The sequence below is a fragment of the Grampus griseus genome (genome assembly GCF_964374135.1).
Source record: "Grampus griseus genome assembly, chromosome: 4".
NCBI classification, from domain to species: domain Eukaryota; kingdom Metazoa; phylum Chordata; class Mammalia; order Artiodactyla; family Delphinidae; genus Grampus; species Grampus griseus.
This window is the reverse complement of record NC_138997.1, coordinates 106,824,934-106,843,526: the sequence shown is the minus strand read 5'-3', so window position 1 is coordinate 106,843,526 and position 18,593 is coordinate 106,824,934. Positions and strand designations below refer to the sequence as shown.

Below are 18,593 nucleotides of genomic sequence, written 5' to 3'. Positions count from 1 at the left end.
CACTTCCGCCAGGAGGTGTGGCCGCGGCGCGCAGGCGCGCGGGAAGGCGCAGAAACGAGTTTTGCTGGGGGAATCTCTGGAGGGAGGTGACGGCTCCGCTGGGCGGGCGGTGGCGATTCCACGTGCTCTCGCGGCCGGTTGAAACCTTTGGCGGGCGCTGGCTCAGAGGTGAGGGGCGGTGGCCCAGAGGTCCGACCTAGGAGGCTGGGGCTCAGAGAGTGGGGCGGGGGACGCGCTGTGGCCGATGCCTGCGTTTCCACCGTTAGAGAGTCTCTCCTTTGGCGTATACGCATGGAAGGAGGAAATGCATTCAGGTCCCATTCGTACTCTGGGGAAGTGGAAGGAGTTCCGGACTTGGGATGACCAATCCCTCCGGGTTTTAAAATGGAAAGGCCCCCGTGCCTTGAACCCACAGAGGGGTTTGCAGCCAGGATGGTTGGTCACCGCTGGACTGGGCTACAAGGCATGTTGGGGACGAGGCGCTTGCCTTCTTTGAGTCTTGGGGAGCTGGGTCCCAAAGGAGGAGGCCTTAGGGCATAGTGGTTGAGAGCCCGGGACTTAGGGCCAGAATAGCTGCGTGTGAATCCAGGTTTGCCACTAACTGTACGTGTGACCTGCTGCAGGTTACTGAACCACTTCGTGCCTGGTCTGTCAAAAGGGAATAATATAGAATCTAACTCAGAGAATTCTTGTAAGGATTACATGAGCCCAAACGTGTTAACCGCCTATGATAGGGCTTGGCACATAGTAGATGCTCAATAAATGTCAGGATTTTCTGCAGCCCCTGCCTCTGAGGAGAGATTAGGGGCATGAAGTGGGGTGTGAGTGCGTACAAGGCTGCCTTTCCTGCAGAGGACCCATCTGGGACTTATTCAAAGAGCGGCCCCAGCCTTCCCCACCAGTGCCTAGCATAGTGCCTGACAGGTAGGCTTGCACAGATAGTTATTACACCAGTGTTTAAACCCGTGCTGGTGATGTAGTGTGTGGGGAGGGTGTGAGACTGGAACTGGGAGGCAGAGAGACACGGCTCAGCTTCTCCCAGCCTCAGCTGGCTCATCTGTCCAGTGGAGATGGGTGTACCTGCCAACTAGAGTTTTTGCAGAGCAAGGGAGAGGTCCTCCCTGAGTGCACATCCAGACCCTCATCACCCCACATTCAGAGGTTTAGGTGTGATGGTGGACAGTTTGTACTTGTCTGTCCTTCCCTTTCACCATACCCTTCGTTTCTTGGAATTCTCCCTCCTCCCTGCCACCCCCCAAGGGGCTCAGGGCTGGCCTAGATGACCAGATGCATTGTTTCACAGATGGGAGAATTTAAGTTTTGAGGGTTGAGTGCTCAAGGCCACAGCTCACTGGGGGCTGTTGACAGCTTGGCCCCTCAGGTGGGCTGTTTCGGTGTGTGATGGTGGCAATGGGGTTTAGGTCTGTGTGTGTATGCGAAGGAACGTTTTAAGAATAGTTGTTTTTTTTTTAATAAACAATACAAAAATGTGTAGGGAGGAAGGTAAAAAATCACCCCAAATACAATCCCAGAACAAACCTGAGTTCATGTCATCAGGGAACAGGGCAGTAGCGTGGGCACCCATGGGGTGGGGAGCCATAGGAGACTAGAGAGAGTTTATGAAGATGGATGGATGGACTGAGGGTCACATTTAAAGAAGCATGTGTTTGGAGGGGACTGGGAGCCATGTCACTGACGTGCAGATTAATAGATCACAAGAAATTCTACCATTGGGTAAGGATCCATCACTGACATCTGGGATCTTGTTTAACTTTCCACACAGTGCTCTACGATAGATAATAGACCCATTTTACAGATAAACGGAATCTGCGAAGTTTAGGTACCTCGAGGTCATTTAGTTTTCACTTGGCAGATGCGGGCTCCAGCTCAGATCCTCTGGCCCTGACTCCAGGCCCAGGTCAACAGAACTCGGCCACCGTCTTGATAAGAGGAGACTGAGGTGCCGGGATTGCTTCACAAGTTCCCGGCCCCATACTGATGCTGTCTGTTGCCCATCAACTCAGCGCTACTGTCCAATACCCATCATACTCTGCTGTGACAAGGGTGGTCTCCTTGCCCAGTGTGGCCTGGCTTTAGGCTAAAGACTTAGATTTCCTTTAAATGGACGGTCATGACATATATGGCACCTGAACCCAGTAGACAGGTGTCCTAAAAGTCTTAATGCAGCATGTTTTTAGCTTTTCTAACCTCTGAGCTACAAATGTTACAAATTTACCAAAAACATCATTTGAAAGTTTAATTATTTAAATTTCTTCCACATTTATTTAGTCTTGTGAAGTTTGAATGAGTTGAGTCTTTTGTTTCAGGAAGTGCAGTGCTATCTTCAATTAGAGGAACTGAATTTTCACAGGGTGTCTTCTTGTAAGTTTGTAGCGTTTGCACTTCTGAAATTGTCAGCCCTGCGCTCAGGCTTGCCAGGCAGGCTGTGCAGTTAGGGTGGTTTTGGGCTTGCTGTTTTGCAGCCCCTCCCTCCTCTCCCCACACAGGCACACAGGCAAGTGTTTACTGCATAAAAGAAAGGGGTAAGCTCCTTACAGACCTTACCTCCTTAGCAAGCAGGTGGCCACACTGCCCCCATTGCTCATCAACTCTAAAAATGCAGTGATGGCTCTAAAAATCCAGAGGCACTGTGAGACTGAGTTCTGGCTTACTGTGCAAGCTACCCATTCTACCTTTTAAAGAATCGCAACAGATTTCTAAATGTAAACATATGCCACGAAAAACCAAATGAAAACGTTTGGAGGGGTATTTTTCTGACGGACACGTGACCAAGTTCTAATCCTCGCCTGAACTGATGTTTACACTGTGTATGGTTAATCCCCAGAGGTAAAAACATGTTTTACACAGATATTCCGATCATCTTTTTTGTCAACATCACTGGCTTTGAGTTGATAAATTTTGTCTCCAGCGGTCCTCTTCAGGCCTTTAATTCCTGACCTTCCACTGCAGCCTGCACCACCCAACTGGATCTCAAAGCTTGCCTAAGCCTCCTCCCCTCCCCTCTCCCCCTTGATTAAGATACAGAATAGACCTCAAAAATGAAGGTTGGAAAGCTCCAGTCCATAGCTTCAGTTTGAGGGGGTATTTTTTTCATTGTTGAATCTCCTTATGAAAGTACTTTTAAATTTTCCAGCAGGTAATTTGGCTCATCGCAGCTGCTTCTACCTTGTGTGTACAATGACAGTCCATTTCTGGGTGCTTAATTAATGGTTTACTGTCATTCTTAGACCAAAGTGCCGCTAGAGACTGTTTATTTGACAGTGTGGTGTGGGCTTTTGTTCTGGCCTTGTTCTCCTTGTGAGGCAGGGTGGCTTCTCTGTTGCCTGCCAGTAATCTATCATCCTTCTGCTGGGTACAGAATGCTGGCTTTGGGGGAATAGGTCATAGTCCAAGTGATGCCAGCCCCCCAGGACTTGTGACTGTTTCACATCTTTACCATAACCAGGTGAGAAGATGGTCTTTGTTGGTGCGCATCCCAGAACAGTCAGGTTTGTTTTCCTCTGGATTCTCTGCTAGGCTGTAGCTGACCACATGTAACCCTGATGGTGAGCTGAGGAAGGGGTCCTGGGGTCAGGGACCCGCGTTTTGTGTGTAGCACATCAGGCAAACTGACATCCAGCAGTGCTCGGTGGGGCAAGAGACCCCCAAGAGAGACCAGCTGGGCCTCTGTAAACCCTGGAGTTGCAGCCAGGATGTACATTTCCATTCAGGGTTGAATGGATGGGAATAGCCCTGATCCTTGCTTAGGTATGTCCTCTCCAGCAGTGACTCAGAACGTGGGAGTGGAGGAGAGACAGTGATTTCATAAATGAGAATTTTCCACGACCCAGGAGTCACTCATTTGTGCTGAAGGATTCTCAAATGAAGTCTTATCTGGAAACAAATTGTATCAGTTTACTTGATCCTTACCTTCACCATGAGGAAGAAAGTGCTGGGTTAAACAATTGTTCTCAATATTTTTGCTGTGAAACTTATTTATAATGTGAAACTTATTTATAATGTAAAATGACAACACTCTTAGAATCTAGTGATAAAAAATTATATAACCCTGGAAAGTTACTATGACTTCTGTCACACTTTTAGGTGAATTCATGTTTTGTTAAGCACAATAGCATCTCCGTGAACTTTTTAAATGGTAGTTATGTGTAGGTGTGGACCCACTTGATCATGGGGCAGTGCTCGGGACACTTGGGTTTGGGAACACCCTCCAGTAATGCAGCACCCAGCATTGGGACACCTGAATATGGTCCCGTTTCTTTCTTATTGATCTGACAGGGAGCCACACCTACTCCTGTCCATTAAAACTGAGAGGCACATCCTCATTTTTAACATCTGGTGGGTACATAGTTATGCCTATAGGAGTGCTTTTTGTGCTTATAGAAATTATTTTTAGGCCTCTTCTCCACTTTCCAAACCTTCCTCAGTTCCCCTTTTGCTGTGTTCTTATTGTGTTTGGGGACTTGAAATAATTTGCAGCGCATACCTAGAGGCATTAGAGAGAAAGAGAACGCATGTATGCACTTTAAGTTATTGGGAAAGGTAGGATATTTCATTTAACGCCCCCAAAACTCTTCATCTCTAGAGACAGCCTGTGAAGCTTAAATCCTGGTTCCGCTACTGTGTGACCCTGGGCAAATTACTTAATCTCTCTGAGAACCAATACCTTGTGTAAATTGTAACAGTAATAGTCCTTACCTCATAGGGTTGCTGTGAGGATTAAATAAGTTCATTAGCTTAAAGCTGTTAGAATAGAGCCCAGCACATGGTAAGCACTCAACAAAAGTTAGCCATATTATTATTGTTGATTATAATTTTACTTATGTGGTGGTAGAGGTTTATGTAGATTGCTAATCAGCTTTGATTCTGTTGTTGTTTTCATGTGAAAAGCTAGCTGTCTGAATCATGTATTTGGAAAAGCAGTTTCAGACTACAATGATAATTATCTTTTTTCCTTTTTGATTTTTCTTTTAGGATAAGACTTAAAACCTGTCTTGGATAAAAAAATATTTAATCATTTAGCTAAAAATGGTATTTTTTACATGCAATGCATGTGGTGAATCAGTGAAGAAAATACAAGTAGAAAAGCATGTGGCTCTTTGCCGAAACTGTGAATGTCTTTCCTGCATTGACTGCGGTAAAGACTTCTGGTAAGTTCCACAGAATTCAGGTAGATCCATAGTAAAGGTCCAGACCAATTATGGAACCCCTGGTCCCACAAAGCAGTTAAAAAAAAAAAAAAAAAAAGAATAAGCAAGAGGCAAATTTGAGAAAAGAAATTAAGAAAAAAAATTAAAAGTGCCTTACAAGACCATTTGCCTTTTAAGGGTGATGTAAAGAGAAGACTCAGGGAAAGGGAATTATGGGTTCGGTCATAATCTGATCAGTCTGTGACACTTGCTGTTGTGTCCTTGGCACCGTTACCAGACCCAGGGAGGTGACCATGTGGAGTAGGGTTTCAGGGGTGTGGTGTGCTGATCACAGTGAAGAAATGGATTTATAGACCGGAAAATGAATTTATTAATTCACAGTGGAGGAGCTATCTGGGAGAAGAGGCTCGGCCCTCCCTAGAAAATCGGCGGTGATGGTGGCAGTGAAGCTCCTGGCCCCCCGTGTGTCAGGTGCTTCCACTGAGAGGGTCTCTGGAAAGGGGAGGACTGAGGGGAGGGGCAGGATGGATCTTGCTCGTCCACTGTTTCTTCGGGAGGGTCATTTGTAGTTGGCCAACCTCAGCCTCATACTGATTCCCTTCAGCTTCAGACGGTTCAGGTAAAAAGGTCATTTTTGGTGCATCCGTCCTAATGGCCTCTATGGCATTTGGGGGATACTTGCTGACAGTCCCTTTTAATTTCTTTCTAAAGCAGTGATATTTAAAAAAAGAAAAAAAAAAGTTTGGAAACTGCTAAAGTCTTCGTTCATACCTAATCCTAGGAGGAGGGATATATAGAACAGGTGAAAATTGGGTGGTTTCTCCTTAGGGGACTTTGCCCTCAACCTTGCTCCCACGTTTCCCTGAGGACCCCATAGAGCTTTAGAAAGATCGTTTGAGACAGAATCAAGTTTCCTTTTTTTCCAAGACTCCTAGATCTTTTTTGTGACCTGATACCACCATTTTACACCACCTTTTAACTTAGTCTACAACTGATTATTGATTGCCTACTATATTACCAGGAAGTCCTACAGGTTTTGTAATTTAAGATAAAGCCACCCTGTTGTAGAGAGTTCTTTCCTTTTTTATTTAGTATATATTCATATATGACTAAAAAAAAAAATGCTGCCTATCAATTTGATTTTAAGACATTTGTATATAAAAATGGGTGGAAAGTTTGGTGGTGGGTTTTGAACAGTTGGGAAGAAGGAAAATGTGATGTGACCAGGAGGTTACCAGTATAGTAAGTGAAAGAGGTGAGATGGCTGTACAGAGCACAGATGTGAATGTAAGTGTGGACGGCAGAAGGCTGGGGCAGCGTGCTAGCTTTAGACAGAGACTCCAATTTGAGAATCTATCTAACGGTGGAACTTTCTCACTTTAAGGGGTGACGACTATAAAAACCATGTGAAATGCATAAGCGAAAATCAGAAGTATGGTGGCAAAGGGTATGAAGGTAAAACCCACAAAGGTGATGTTAAACAGCAGGCATGGATTCAGGTAAGGTCTTCCTTTTCTTTTCTTTTTATTATTATTTTACTTGGACTGTATCTCTTTTTTTTCTTAAAGACTTCAACTGTTTTGTTTTTTTTTAATTTGTTTTTATTTTTATTTATTTTTGGCTGCATTGGGTCTTTGTTGCTGCACGCGGGCTTCTTCTAGTTGCGGAGAGCGGGGGCTACTCTTCGTTGCGGTGTGCAGGCTTCTCATTGCGGTGGCTTCTGTTGTTGCGGAGCACGGGCTCTAGGTGCGCGGGCTCAGTAGTTGTAGCGCATGGGCTTAGTTGCTCTGCGGCATGTGGGATCTTCCCGGACCAGGGCTCGAACCCGTGTCCTCTGCATTGGCAGGCGGATTCTTAACCACTGCGCCACCAGGGAAGCCCTGTAAGATCTAATTCATCAAAAAGCTTCATCTGACATCTTCTAGTTTCTTGGGACACCTAAGAAACCAAGAATAAATGTTATCATCCGTGCAGGCAAGACCCAGAAACATCACGTCTTCGGATAGAGCTCTTTATTTCTCTTTCAGTGCAACTGCAGTGTATTTTGTCTTTAATCTACACGTTTTGCAGATTTCTTGCAAAAATATTTCCAAATTCTCACTGACTTTCCCTTGGCTACGAAACCGAACGGAACCTTTCTAATCTGTATCTGCATCTAGTGAAGATGCATCTTTTATAACTCAAACTATGTTAAGCTGTGGTGTCTGTCATCAGAGTCGGGCAAAACAGAGACATTTTCATAAATGTGAGGAATTTTCTACTTCTAAAATAGAATGAAAGCATACATTATAAAAGTGGCAAAAGCAGCGAAATCCCTAGTTTACTGAGGTATAGCTTCCAGTATGTTATTCACCATTTACAGAAGAGTAGCAGGAGGAAAGATCCAGAAAGGAAGGTAGGAGAATGAAAAGACATGTCATCTGTGTGGAAACTCTGTATTTTCCTGGAAATCAAATAAATAGTTACTCTCTTTGATGACAGAGTTTAAATGTGAATTTTCTGATATTGACTAGCTTACTGAGTTAGAAAACTCCTGGGAGGGAAAATCGGTTCACGAAGGACTAACAAAGTCTGCCAGTGCAGATTGAGACGCTAGTGAGACCCCTTGTCTTAACTGAGATATTTGGGCCGGCGGCCATCAGCCATACTTTGGGGCCCTATGTCTGCTCTCCCTGAGTACCGGATAACATTCCTAGGCCCCTGAGCTGGAGGTACCTGGTGTGTGAGTTCTGTGTCTGTTGACATCACATCTTGAATGAAATCCTCTAGAGCAGAGGTCAGCAAAGTACAGCCCACAGGTCAGATCCGGCCCACTGCCTCTTTGTAAAGTTTTATTGACACCCAGCCATACCCATTTGTTTACACGTTGTCTATGGTTGCTTTAGTGCTACAAGGACTGCACTGAGTAGTTAGGACAGAAACTAAATGGTCTGCAAAGCCTCAAATCTTTTCAGAAAAGGTTTGCCCACCCTTGTTCTAAACTGTCAGGCTTCAGCAGCCGTGCCACTGTATTAGAGATCCGAGGACTTTGTTCCGGATTCTGTCCTGGTGCACCGGTCCGCTCCCCATCCAAGTCCTCTCTAGCTCGCTAGCTGGCATCGTTAGCAGGCACCTGAGACCGAATGTGGTCTGCTGGGAGAGTGCACGGGTCCTGCTGCGACCTGTCCAACAGACATGGATTTGGGTATTTATTCTGTTCCTTAAATCCTTAAATTCTCCATTTTTAAAGATTGAATTTTGGAATCCCATCAGTGTTAATGTTCACCAAGCATCCTTCCCAATGTCTCTGTGCTTACACACAGAGAGTGGATAGTGGGTCAGGGAGAAATACCCTATTTGGCATGGATCTCAGTGTTTTCCTCCAAACTCGGTCGCTGGTACGCTTCTCCTCTGGTTCAGCACGCGGCTCTGCCCTGTGCTGAGCTAGCCTGACTTCTTCCTTGTTCATGCTTTCTTGATTTGTTTTTCTGCCTGGGTGCCTTATCCTCTTTGTATCCTGTATCAGTTTTTTTCTGGTCTGTTTATATATAGCTGCAGTTCTTCCCTAATGCAGGGACCCTTTCCTGCACTATATTTGTTTAGCTGCATTATTTGTCTTTATTTGTTGGCTCATAAGTGACCATCTTTCTTATGGATTGCCATCTCCCTAACTTTAATAATTACCTTTTTCCTCTGCCTTCACTGCGATTGCCATAAGCCCTTTCTCTAGATCACTTATTTATTTTTCATCTCTTGTTCTTGCTATGTCATGTTTGTTTGTTCGATTTTAATATTGTTGTCTTGATCTTAAATTTAGTCCCTAGAATATCCACTTTTGTCTTATTCTTTTGATCACTTTTGGTTTGTTTATACTTTTTTCTTTCAGTTTTTAAAAATTGTGATAGATTATACATGACATACAGTTTACCATTTTAAAGTATATACAACTAAGTACATGCACAATGTTGTGCAACCATCACCACCATCTATCTACAGAGCTTTTTCATTTTTTGGTAGGGATTACATTGGAATCTGTAGCTCTCTTTGGGTAGTACTGACATCTTAATAATATTGTCTTCAATTCATGGACATGGGATATCTTTCCATTTATCTGTATCTTTAATTTCTCTCAGCAGTGTTTTGTAGTTGTCAGTGTATGTCTTTCAGCCCCTTGGTTGGTTTAGTTTGTTCCTAAGCATTTTATTCGTTTTGATGGTATTGTAAGTGGAATTGTTTTCTTAATTTCTCTTTCGATTTGTTTACTGTTAGTGTATATAAATGCAACTTGCTTTCTGAGTGTTGATTTCGTATCCTGTGACTGCTGAGCTTGTTAATTGGCCCTGAAGATTCTTTTCGTGGAATCTTTTGGGTTTGCACTGTGTAAGACTATGTTATCTGCGAACAGAGATTATTTTACTTCTTCCTTTCCAGTGTGGATGCTTTATATTTCTCGCCTAATTGCTCTGGACTTTCAGTACTATGTTGAATTTGTAAACATAGACATTAATACAAAATCTGTACGTGACGTGTGAACCCGCGAGTTTGACTTTCATGAAACTCATCTGTCAATTATTTATTGTTTTTGTTTTATCTTCATTTTTTGTAGAAAATTAATGAATTAATAAAAAGACCCAATGTCGGCCCCAAAGTGAGGGAACTTTTAGGGCAAATTAGTGGTTTTGACAACGTTCCCAGGAAAAGGGCGAAATTTCAGGTATGTATTTGATATGACTTCCTTGAATGGAAGGGATATGGGCCTATTGGTGACAGCTTATGTATACCTGTCAGAATATGGGATAAGTGAGGTGTTTTCTTTTTTTTTTTCATACAGAATTGGATGAAGAACAGTTTAAAAGTTCATAATGAATCCATCCTGGAGCAGGTGTGGAATATCTTTTCTGAAGCTTCCAGCAATGTAAGTCAGATCTCACTCTAGACTTGCAGTGTGGCAAAAATGATTGGTAGTAATGAAACGGGAATGTCTTATTTTTGGAGGTCAAGACAGCCTTCTTTTTCAGAGAGCCTCTCTGTACCTTCATTAATGGGAAGGAATAAACAGTGCACTGCAGAGAAGATTTCCTTATTGTGCAGAGAAAGGTATTTAATCCCAATGTTTGATAATGGTACCAGCTAACATGAATTGATCCGCTTAGAAATCAGGCAGCGGGAAGTGTTAGAAAGAACAGGACCTTCGGGTTTCTGACAGAGCTGGTTTGGAATCCCTGCTGAGCTGTTTGCCAAGCGTTTGATCTTGAGCATGTTATTTAACCTCTCTGAGCCTGAGTTTCTTTATCTTAAATAAAAGTGGGTATTTATACTCAGTACTTACTGGGTACCTGATGTGTGTCAGGCCCCAAACAAAAAATAGAAAATATCTCAGGTGTGATAGTGCCACCAAGAAAAATAAACAGGGTGAGGACAGAGAGGGTGACTAGGTGTTCTTTTAGGTGTGGGGTGAGGGGTCACGGAAGGCAAATGAGGGTATACAGGCATCCCAGCTCATGCCCAGCAGGTAGGGGGCACTCGGTAAGTGCTGGTCTCCTTCCTTCTGCTGGACGGAGAAGTCATGGGAGTAAATGAGTCAACCACCTTCAGTCAAAATGGTTTGATCAGAGAGGCCCCAGACGTGGAATACACATGCAGAGAGTCTTACTTTGATATCTTGTAGGCACATTCTTGGTTACATTGTTAAACATTTTTCTCATTAATTCAGTTGCACTTAGCTCCTACTTGGAGCTTAAGTCCCATCTGGAGACATATTGTTAGTGTTTCAAAAAAAACAGTGGGGTCTGACTGGTCTTTTATTCTAGTCACCTTGTCAGCAATTGATTTGCTTTTTTATGTAGAGAGAATGGTTTTGGCCACAGATTGGGATAAAAATGAAACTTTCTCTTGGCAGTATATCTAGCGTGTGTCTCTAAACATACAAACTAGGCCTTTGAAACCTTACAACCAATCATTTAATTGGCAGTCATGTGGCACCTGCTTTTTAAAGGTTATTTACATTTTAACTAAGAATCAAAAGTTTAAAATTACTTAGTTTAACTCCAGAGTTAAAAAAAAAAGGGTTTTCCACTTTCCTTTTTAAAGCTGTGAACATACTAAGAATTAAATAAAATAACCAGCAAGCAGCTCGTGGTAAACTCTGAGCTCTGTAAAACGAGGCTTGTTATTGCATTGCCTTTGTGCAGTAAATGTCCCAGCATGTGCCTAGAGGTTGTGGTGCAAAGAGTTCAGAGGCCCCGGAGGTGTTGGGCTGGAGACTTTATATTCTTCTCAGCTGCAACACTCTCTGTACCCTGGTGTGCATCGCACCTGGTCACTGTGGACGCAGCCATCCTCAGGCCCAAGTCCTGCCCTCCAGAGCTGTATTCTAGTGGGGGAGACAGACAGACAGCTGCGTATAAGGGTTGATGCTATGGTGTGAGGTGGTGATACGGGCCAGGAAGCAATGGGAGGCAGGAGACGGGGCAGAGAGTAAAGGAGGGTGCTCTGTCAGGAGAGAGTCAGTGAAGTCGTCCCTGAGGGGACCACGTTGGAGGAGAGCCTGGAATGACATAGGAAGTAGATGGGGAGTGAATTTGTTCACTCATTTATTGAGTAGCTGCTGGGTGGGTGAATGTGTGTCTCCCTCCCTCCTTCCTTTCCTCGCTCTCTCCCCTCCCTCTCTCCACCTTCTTCCAGCAGCTGGAGGATTGGTTTGGAAGTGGAGGTGAGGCAGCAGCTAGAGACTTAGCTGAACGGGTCAGTCTCAGGGCTGCGGCGCTCAGACCCTGGTGTGATCATGCCCACTACACACTGTACCCTAGGAAGGAGCTTGTAGGACAGGGTGTCCCTCTTCCTCCTGAGATCCTTTCTGAACTCATCCCTGCCTCGCCCGCATGTACATGGACGACTTGACTTCTCTGAACTGCTGCTGAGAAAACTCCAACTATTTAGTTTAATCTTTAGTATTAATATCCTAAATGCTACTCTTTGAGCCCGGGGCTGGGCATTGAGGGTTGCCTGAGGCGGGAGCTCAGTAGAGTTCTTGTTTGTCAGTGAAAGCCAGTCCTTCATTTGGTCCAGGTTGGGGGCAGCATTCCCCCCTTGTGGCCTCGCCTCTCAAAGGAGGAGGACTGCGGTGACTTGTGCCAGTCACCTGGCCGTTAACTAACAGAGATGGAACGTGGGCCCTGGCCTCGGACTGTCCACCACACGGGCAGCAGCCCCGGAGCCGCCAGCACTGACCTTGGCCCTGTCCCTCCAGATGCATCAGGGCTCCTTGAGCAGTTCAGTGAATTGCTCCACATCTTCTCTTGAGAAAGGGCAGGCCTAGAGACTGCAGCAGGCAATGGGGCTTGAAGTCATTTTTTAAAACAGTCTGTGTGCTGGTTTGAGTAAGGTGGTGCAGTAAATGGGAAGTTTATCTTATTCCAGCTCACGTTTCCATGGTTCCTTACTCTCCACTTTATACTCTGTCCAGGTGTCCCTGACTGTCCGCTAAGGGTAACCATCAATCTAAACACTGATGATGATAACAGCACCTCTGTCTAGTACTCAGTCGTTTACAAAACTCTTCCCGTACATCTGGCTGCTTTATTGAGCATCGCTTTTCTCCTTTTATTTGTACATGAACTGTATCAGGTAGATATCACTAGCTTTCTTTTCACAGATGAGGAAATAGGTTTGGAGCAGGTAAATAACTTGCCCTGAGTTACCTGGCTAGTAATGAACAGAGCTGGAACTTGAACCCAGGTCTGCAGATGCGTAAATCTGGTGGTTTCTGCCACACCTACATGCTCATCTTCTACCAAAAAGGCAAATAGCGAGCCAGAATTAAAGGTCTGGCTTTTACATGGCATACGGATTCTTCACTTTTCCAGTGGAATGAAAATGTTAAGTGCAGAGAGGAATGTGGGCTGTGGGTAGTTTTTTCCATCTTTGTATATTTACTGCCACATGTTAACTGTTTTTGGGGGTGGTCACAGTTGTAAAATGGTAAGTAATAAAAATTTCCTTAGAAGAATTTATTCAGTAGATACATGAGATGATATGTGTCTGGAATGAGAATTTATGTGTTTCTTGGTTTCGCTTAATAATAAGGAACCAGTCAGTAAGGGGCAAGATCAGAAGCCGCTGGAGCAAGCGGCCAAACCATGTGCAGAGAACAACGCCAAGGTCGCGTCCTCCAAAGCAAATGACAGCGTGGAAGAGCCAGCAGAGACGAAGAAGAATAAGAGAGAAAGGAAGGAAGAACGGCAGAAGAAGAGAAAAAAGGAAAAGAAAGAACTAAAATTAGAAAACCACCAAGAGAATTCAAAGAGTCAGAAGCCTAAGAAGCGCAAAGCAGGACAGGAGGCCGAGCAGGAGGCTGCAGGGGAGGCCGTCTTCGAGGCCGCCAGCTCTGCAGGGAAGAAGAGCCAGAGGAGCAAGGCTGAGTGCACCCAGGACGGGGCGGTGGATAGAGGCGCAGAGCGGGAAGGGGAGACAAAAACCAGTCTAGGGAAAAGAAAGCAGAAGCATTCGGAAGGTTTGTGGCTAGCTTATGCTCCAGGGTTTGTTTTTTGTTTTGTTTTGTTTTTTGTTTTTTTTATAAATTTATTTATTTTTGTTTACCTTTGGCTGCATTGGGTCTTCGTTGCTGCGTGCCGGCTTTCTCTAGTTGCGGCGAGCGGGGGCTCCTCTTCGTTGTGGTGCACGAGCTTCTCATTGCGGTGGCTTCTCTTGTTGTGGAGCACGGGCTCTAGGTGCTCGGGCTTCAGCAGTTGTGGCTCACAGGCTCTAGAGCACAGCCTCAGTAGTTGTGGCGCACGGGCTTAGTTGCTCCACGGCATGTGGGATCTTCCTGGACCAGGGCTCGAACCCGTGTCCCCTGCTTTGGCAGGCGGATTCTTTTTTTTGTTGTTTTGTTTTTGTTTTTGTTTTGCGGTACGCGGGCCTCTCGCTGTTGTGGCCTCTCCCGTTGCGGAGCACAGGCTCCGAACACGCAGGCTCAGCGGCCATGGTTCACGGGCCTAGACGCTCTGCGGCATCTGGGATCTTCCCAGACCAGGGCACGAACCCGTGTCGCCTGCATTGGCAGGCAGACTCTCAACCACTGCGCCACCAGGGAAGCCCCTGTTAAATACTTTTTAAGCTGTGAGTTTGGGATGTCTAAAATCTGTTAGACCTTGCATTTTGAACCACGTAAGGCAAAGAGCATAAGGTTTGGGATCAGGCCGTCCTGGGCTTAGTCTGGGCAGGTGCCATCACCTCGCAACTGCCCATTTTGTCATCTGCCTTGGAGGAGAAACCCCACGGGGCTGGGGTGCTTGGGGAATGAGCAGGGTGATGGATGTGAGGGGCCTGGCCATGTAGGCTTCTCATTAAATGGTAGCCGCTAGTATAAATGCGAAATATTTTTTTAAATCTTTCTAATTACTTAGTTGAAGCAGATTCTAAGAAGAAAAAGATTAAGCTCCTGGGACATTCTGAGGACGGAGAACCGGAAAACCATGAGGCTTCTGCAAAAGGTATGGCTGCCATCATTTGGAAGCTCTGCCCTCTTTAGGCTGGGGGAGGAGGAGGAGAGCTGGGCCCGTCCGATGGTCATGCCCTCCAGAGGCACGTGGAAGAACTTGAAGCAAAATCCGTTTTCTAGGGTGTGACTGCTAAGTAATGAGCGAGAGCTGTGTGAGTTGGTCGTACAGGGTCTGTCCAGCTTTGAGGATGGAATGTACAGCTGTCTGGATTGGAAGCATGTGTTATCTTTGGAGCTTAAAATAAACCCTGGTTCTGAGGCCCTGTTCGCTCTCCCTGCTTTCTTGTCCCTGCCTCTCATCCTCTCCTAGAAGTACCCTGAGGTCCAGCCGGGCTTGGCTTTTCCTCCTCCCGTCTCTGGGTCTGTCCCTGCTGTCCCCGCGCTCAGAGCCCCATGGCCACCCCGTCCCTCAGCCAGAGTGCGCACTTGGCAGCTCCAAGGTTCCTCTTGAGCACTGCCCCCTCCGCAGAGCTGTTCCCACTGCTCAGGCCTAGAGCACTCCCTAGGGTCCTGCCAGTCAAGAACAGGCCCGAGGACTCGATGGGAATCAAGACTTTATTCACAGAACTTCAGTAACTGCTTGAGTTGGGTTAGATTTCTTAGCTTGTAACTTTGATTATGTGAAGCTTCTCTTTTTTTTTTAAGTTAAATTTTCAGTTTTGAGATAATTGTAGATTCACGTGCAGTTGTAAGAAATGATACAGACTTACGGACCCTTCTGTAGCCTTTACCCCATTTCCTCCGAGGCTGATCCCTCACACAACTGTAGGACAAAATGCCACTGGGCTGTTGACCTCGTACAGTCAAGAGACAAACATTCCCGTCCCCACTTATAGCCACATCCACTTTCCTCTCGCCCCACCCCCTCCTTTACCCCAGAGGTCAACACTGTCCGTTTACCTCCATTTACCTCTCCGTTTACCTCTCCATTTCTATAATTTTATAATTTCAGAATGTGACATAAATGGCATCATTTAGTCTGTAACCTTTTGAGATTGGCTCTTGTCACTCAGCGTTGTTCTCAGGAGGTTCATCCAGGTTGCTGCACATCTCAATAATCCATTCCTCTTCATTGTGAGCAGTGGCCTGGTGTGAATGTACCACAATTTGGTTATCCATTCATCTGTTCACAGACATCTAGGTTATTTCCAGTTCAGGGTTATTATGAATAAAGTGCATGTACAGGTTTTCCTGTGGACATGCGTCATGTTTTCTGGAACAAATGTTCAGGAGTGCAATGGCTGTCTAGTACGGTAGTTGCATGTTTAGTTTTTTAAGAAACTGCCCACTTTCTCAGAGTGGCTGTACCATTTAATATTCCCTCCAGCAATGTGTGAGGGGTCCAGTCTCCCCACACCCTGGCCAACATTTGGTGTTACTGTTTGTTATTTTAGCCATTTCAATGGGTATGTAGTAACAGCTCACAGTGGTTTTAATTTGTATATCCCTAATGACGTTGAATATCTTTTCATGTACTTATTTCCCATTTGTCTATCTCTTCATTAAATTGTCTGTTCTCGTTCTTTGCCCATTTTCTAATTAAATTGTTTGATTTTTTTTTAACTGTTGAGATTTGAGAGTTCTTTATATATTCTAAATACTAGTCCTTTGTGAGATATGTGGTTTGCAAGTTTTTGTTCAGTCTGTAGCTTGTCCTTTTATCCTCTTAACAGTATCTTTTTGTAGAGCAAAAGTTTTTGATTTTGATGAAGCCTCACTTGTCAGTTTTTCCTTTAAGAGATGATACTTTTGATGTCATCTAAGAACTCTTTTTGCCAGCCCTAAATCCCAAAGACTTTTTTTCTGTTTTTTTCCCGAAATGTCTTACAGTTTTAGATTTTTACACCCAAGTCCATGATCCATTTTGAGTTAATTTTTATGAGGTATGAGACTTGGTTCAAGGTTCATTTCTTTGCTCATCAACGTCCAGTTGGTCCACACCATTTGTTGAAAACACTGTCTTTTCCCTCAGTGAATTGCTTTTGCACCTTTGTCAAATATCTGTTGGGCAGATTTGTGTAGTTCTGTTCTGGGTTCTGTCTCATTGGTTTGTGTATCCGTCCCTCCACCACACATTCTTGACTAGAGTAGTTATAGCCAAAGTTTTGAAACTGGGTAGGCTTATTCCTCTCGCTTTATTCTTTTTCAGAATTAGAAGATTTAGAATAATCTTGCCTATGTCTGCAAAGAATCTTGCTGTGATTCATATAGGAGTTGCATTATACCTGTATATTGATCTGGGGAGAATTGATCACTTTACTGTGTTGAGTCTTCTACGCCATGAACATAGCATGTCTTTCCGTGTATTTAAATCTTCGATTTCTTTCATTAGCATTATGTATCTTCAGCCTACATGTCTTCATCTCCCCAGAAGCAGAAGTTCCCGAGATGAGTCCTAACCTGCTGACAGTAATTATTTGTGGCTGTCCTCTGTCCTCTCTGGTTCAAGGTTCAGCTCCTTTCGCTCATCTTTGCCTTGCTTACTGTGCTTAGAAAGCCCCTTGATCTTAGTGGATCCTTAGTAAATCTTAAGTTCATTAGATACAAGCCCTATCTTTTTTATAGGAATTTATAGGATGGTGGTACTTAATGGTTCTTAGTTAACCTGCTCACTCTAAGAATGAGTTCTGTGGATGGTAGTCAGCGCTTCTCGGCCACTGTGATTGGACAGGTCAGGTGTCTGCAGCACGGTACTGTGGCATCCTGTCCGTTCTGGGCTTCTTCATTCCTGGGTAGCAGCAAATAGATGGTGCAGAAATGGTTTCTTAACCCTTTTGGTAGTACAACAAAATACAGTGTTTTACATATAATTCTCTATATCGTAGGTAAATTCAACTGGAAGGGAACTATTAAAGCTGTTCTGAAACAGGCCCCAGACAATGAAATAACAATCAAAAAGCTAAGGAAAAAGGTATGAAGTATGAACCAAGTATATATAAGCTGGGGAGAATCAGTTCTTTATTTTAAAATGTACAGTTTTGTTCTGTTTTTCTAAATCTGAAATACTGTCGTGTGTATGTGTGTGTCGCAGTGACTTTCAAGTTGCTCCTTTTAGCCCCTCAGGGCTTGTGGGGAAGGGATGGAGCCAGACCCCATCCACGCTTCCTCAGCCAGAGCAGTGCCTACATTAAATATGAAAATTACTGCTCTACGTATGTTGCTGTCTTTTGATTATTGCAGAACAATGGTTTTTTCTCATTGTAACTTTTTATCAGTGTCTGAAACATGCAGCCAAGTGCTCACACGTGTACAGCTACACGAATTGTCACGAGCAGGACACCCTTGTGTAACCAGTACCTGGGTTCTTTCATTTGTCACTGTCGGCCTTATTGTGGGTCAGAGAAAGAACATTGTAGGTCAATTTTCAGGACAAATACACCCATTTGACAGTTGTTTTCCTTTGTGAAGGTTTTAGCTCAGTATTATGCAGTGACAAATGAACATCACAAATCTGAAGAGGAACTCCTGGTCATCTTTAACAAGAAAATCAGCAAGAACCCCACCTTGAAGTTATTAAAGGACAAGGTCAAGCTTTTAAAATGAACATTTTTATATTTAAAAATTGAATCCATTCCGTTGATCTTCTCCTTTCACAACTGTTTGTAAAACATGTAATGATGATAACAACTCAAATTTTGCTTTCCAAAGCTGTATTTTTAAGTTAAGAAAAAAATATATTTTTGGTAGAACTTACATGAGAAAATAAAATATATTCTTGTCCCAAGTTCTAAATTTGTGGTAGTGAAAATATTTTTAAATGTGACAGGTCAAAAAATAACTTGGGAGCTGCCCTGGTGGCGCAGTGGTTGAGTGTCCGCCTGCCGATGCAGGGGACGCGGGTTCGTGCCCCGGTCCGGGAGGATCCCACATGCCGCGGGGCGGCTGGGCCCGTGAGCCATGGCCGCTGGGCCTGCGCGTCCGGAGCCTGTGCTCCGCAGCGGGAG

General features: G+C 44.5%; 1 protein-coding gene across 1 annotated transcript; it reads left to right on the top strand.

The window, feature by feature from the left end:
- The first annotated feature begins 41 nt into the window (after positions 1-41).
- On the top strand, positions 42-18,369 carry LYAR (Ly1 antibody reactive). Its single transcript, XM_082652659.1, has 9 exons — positions 42-168; positions 4,993-5,168; positions 6,553-6,667; positions 9,754-9,861; positions 9,979-10,062; positions 13,233-13,659; positions 14,555-14,641; positions 17,475-17,560; positions 18,058-18,369. Exons 2-9 carry the CDS (start codon positions 5,047-5,049, stop codon positions 18,190-18,192), a joined length of 1,164 nt encoding a protein of 387 aa, XP_082508785.1. The 5' UTR covers positions 42-168; positions 4,993-5,046; the 3' UTR covers positions 18,193-18,369.
- The last annotated feature ends 224 nt before the right edge of the window (positions 18,370-18,593 follow it).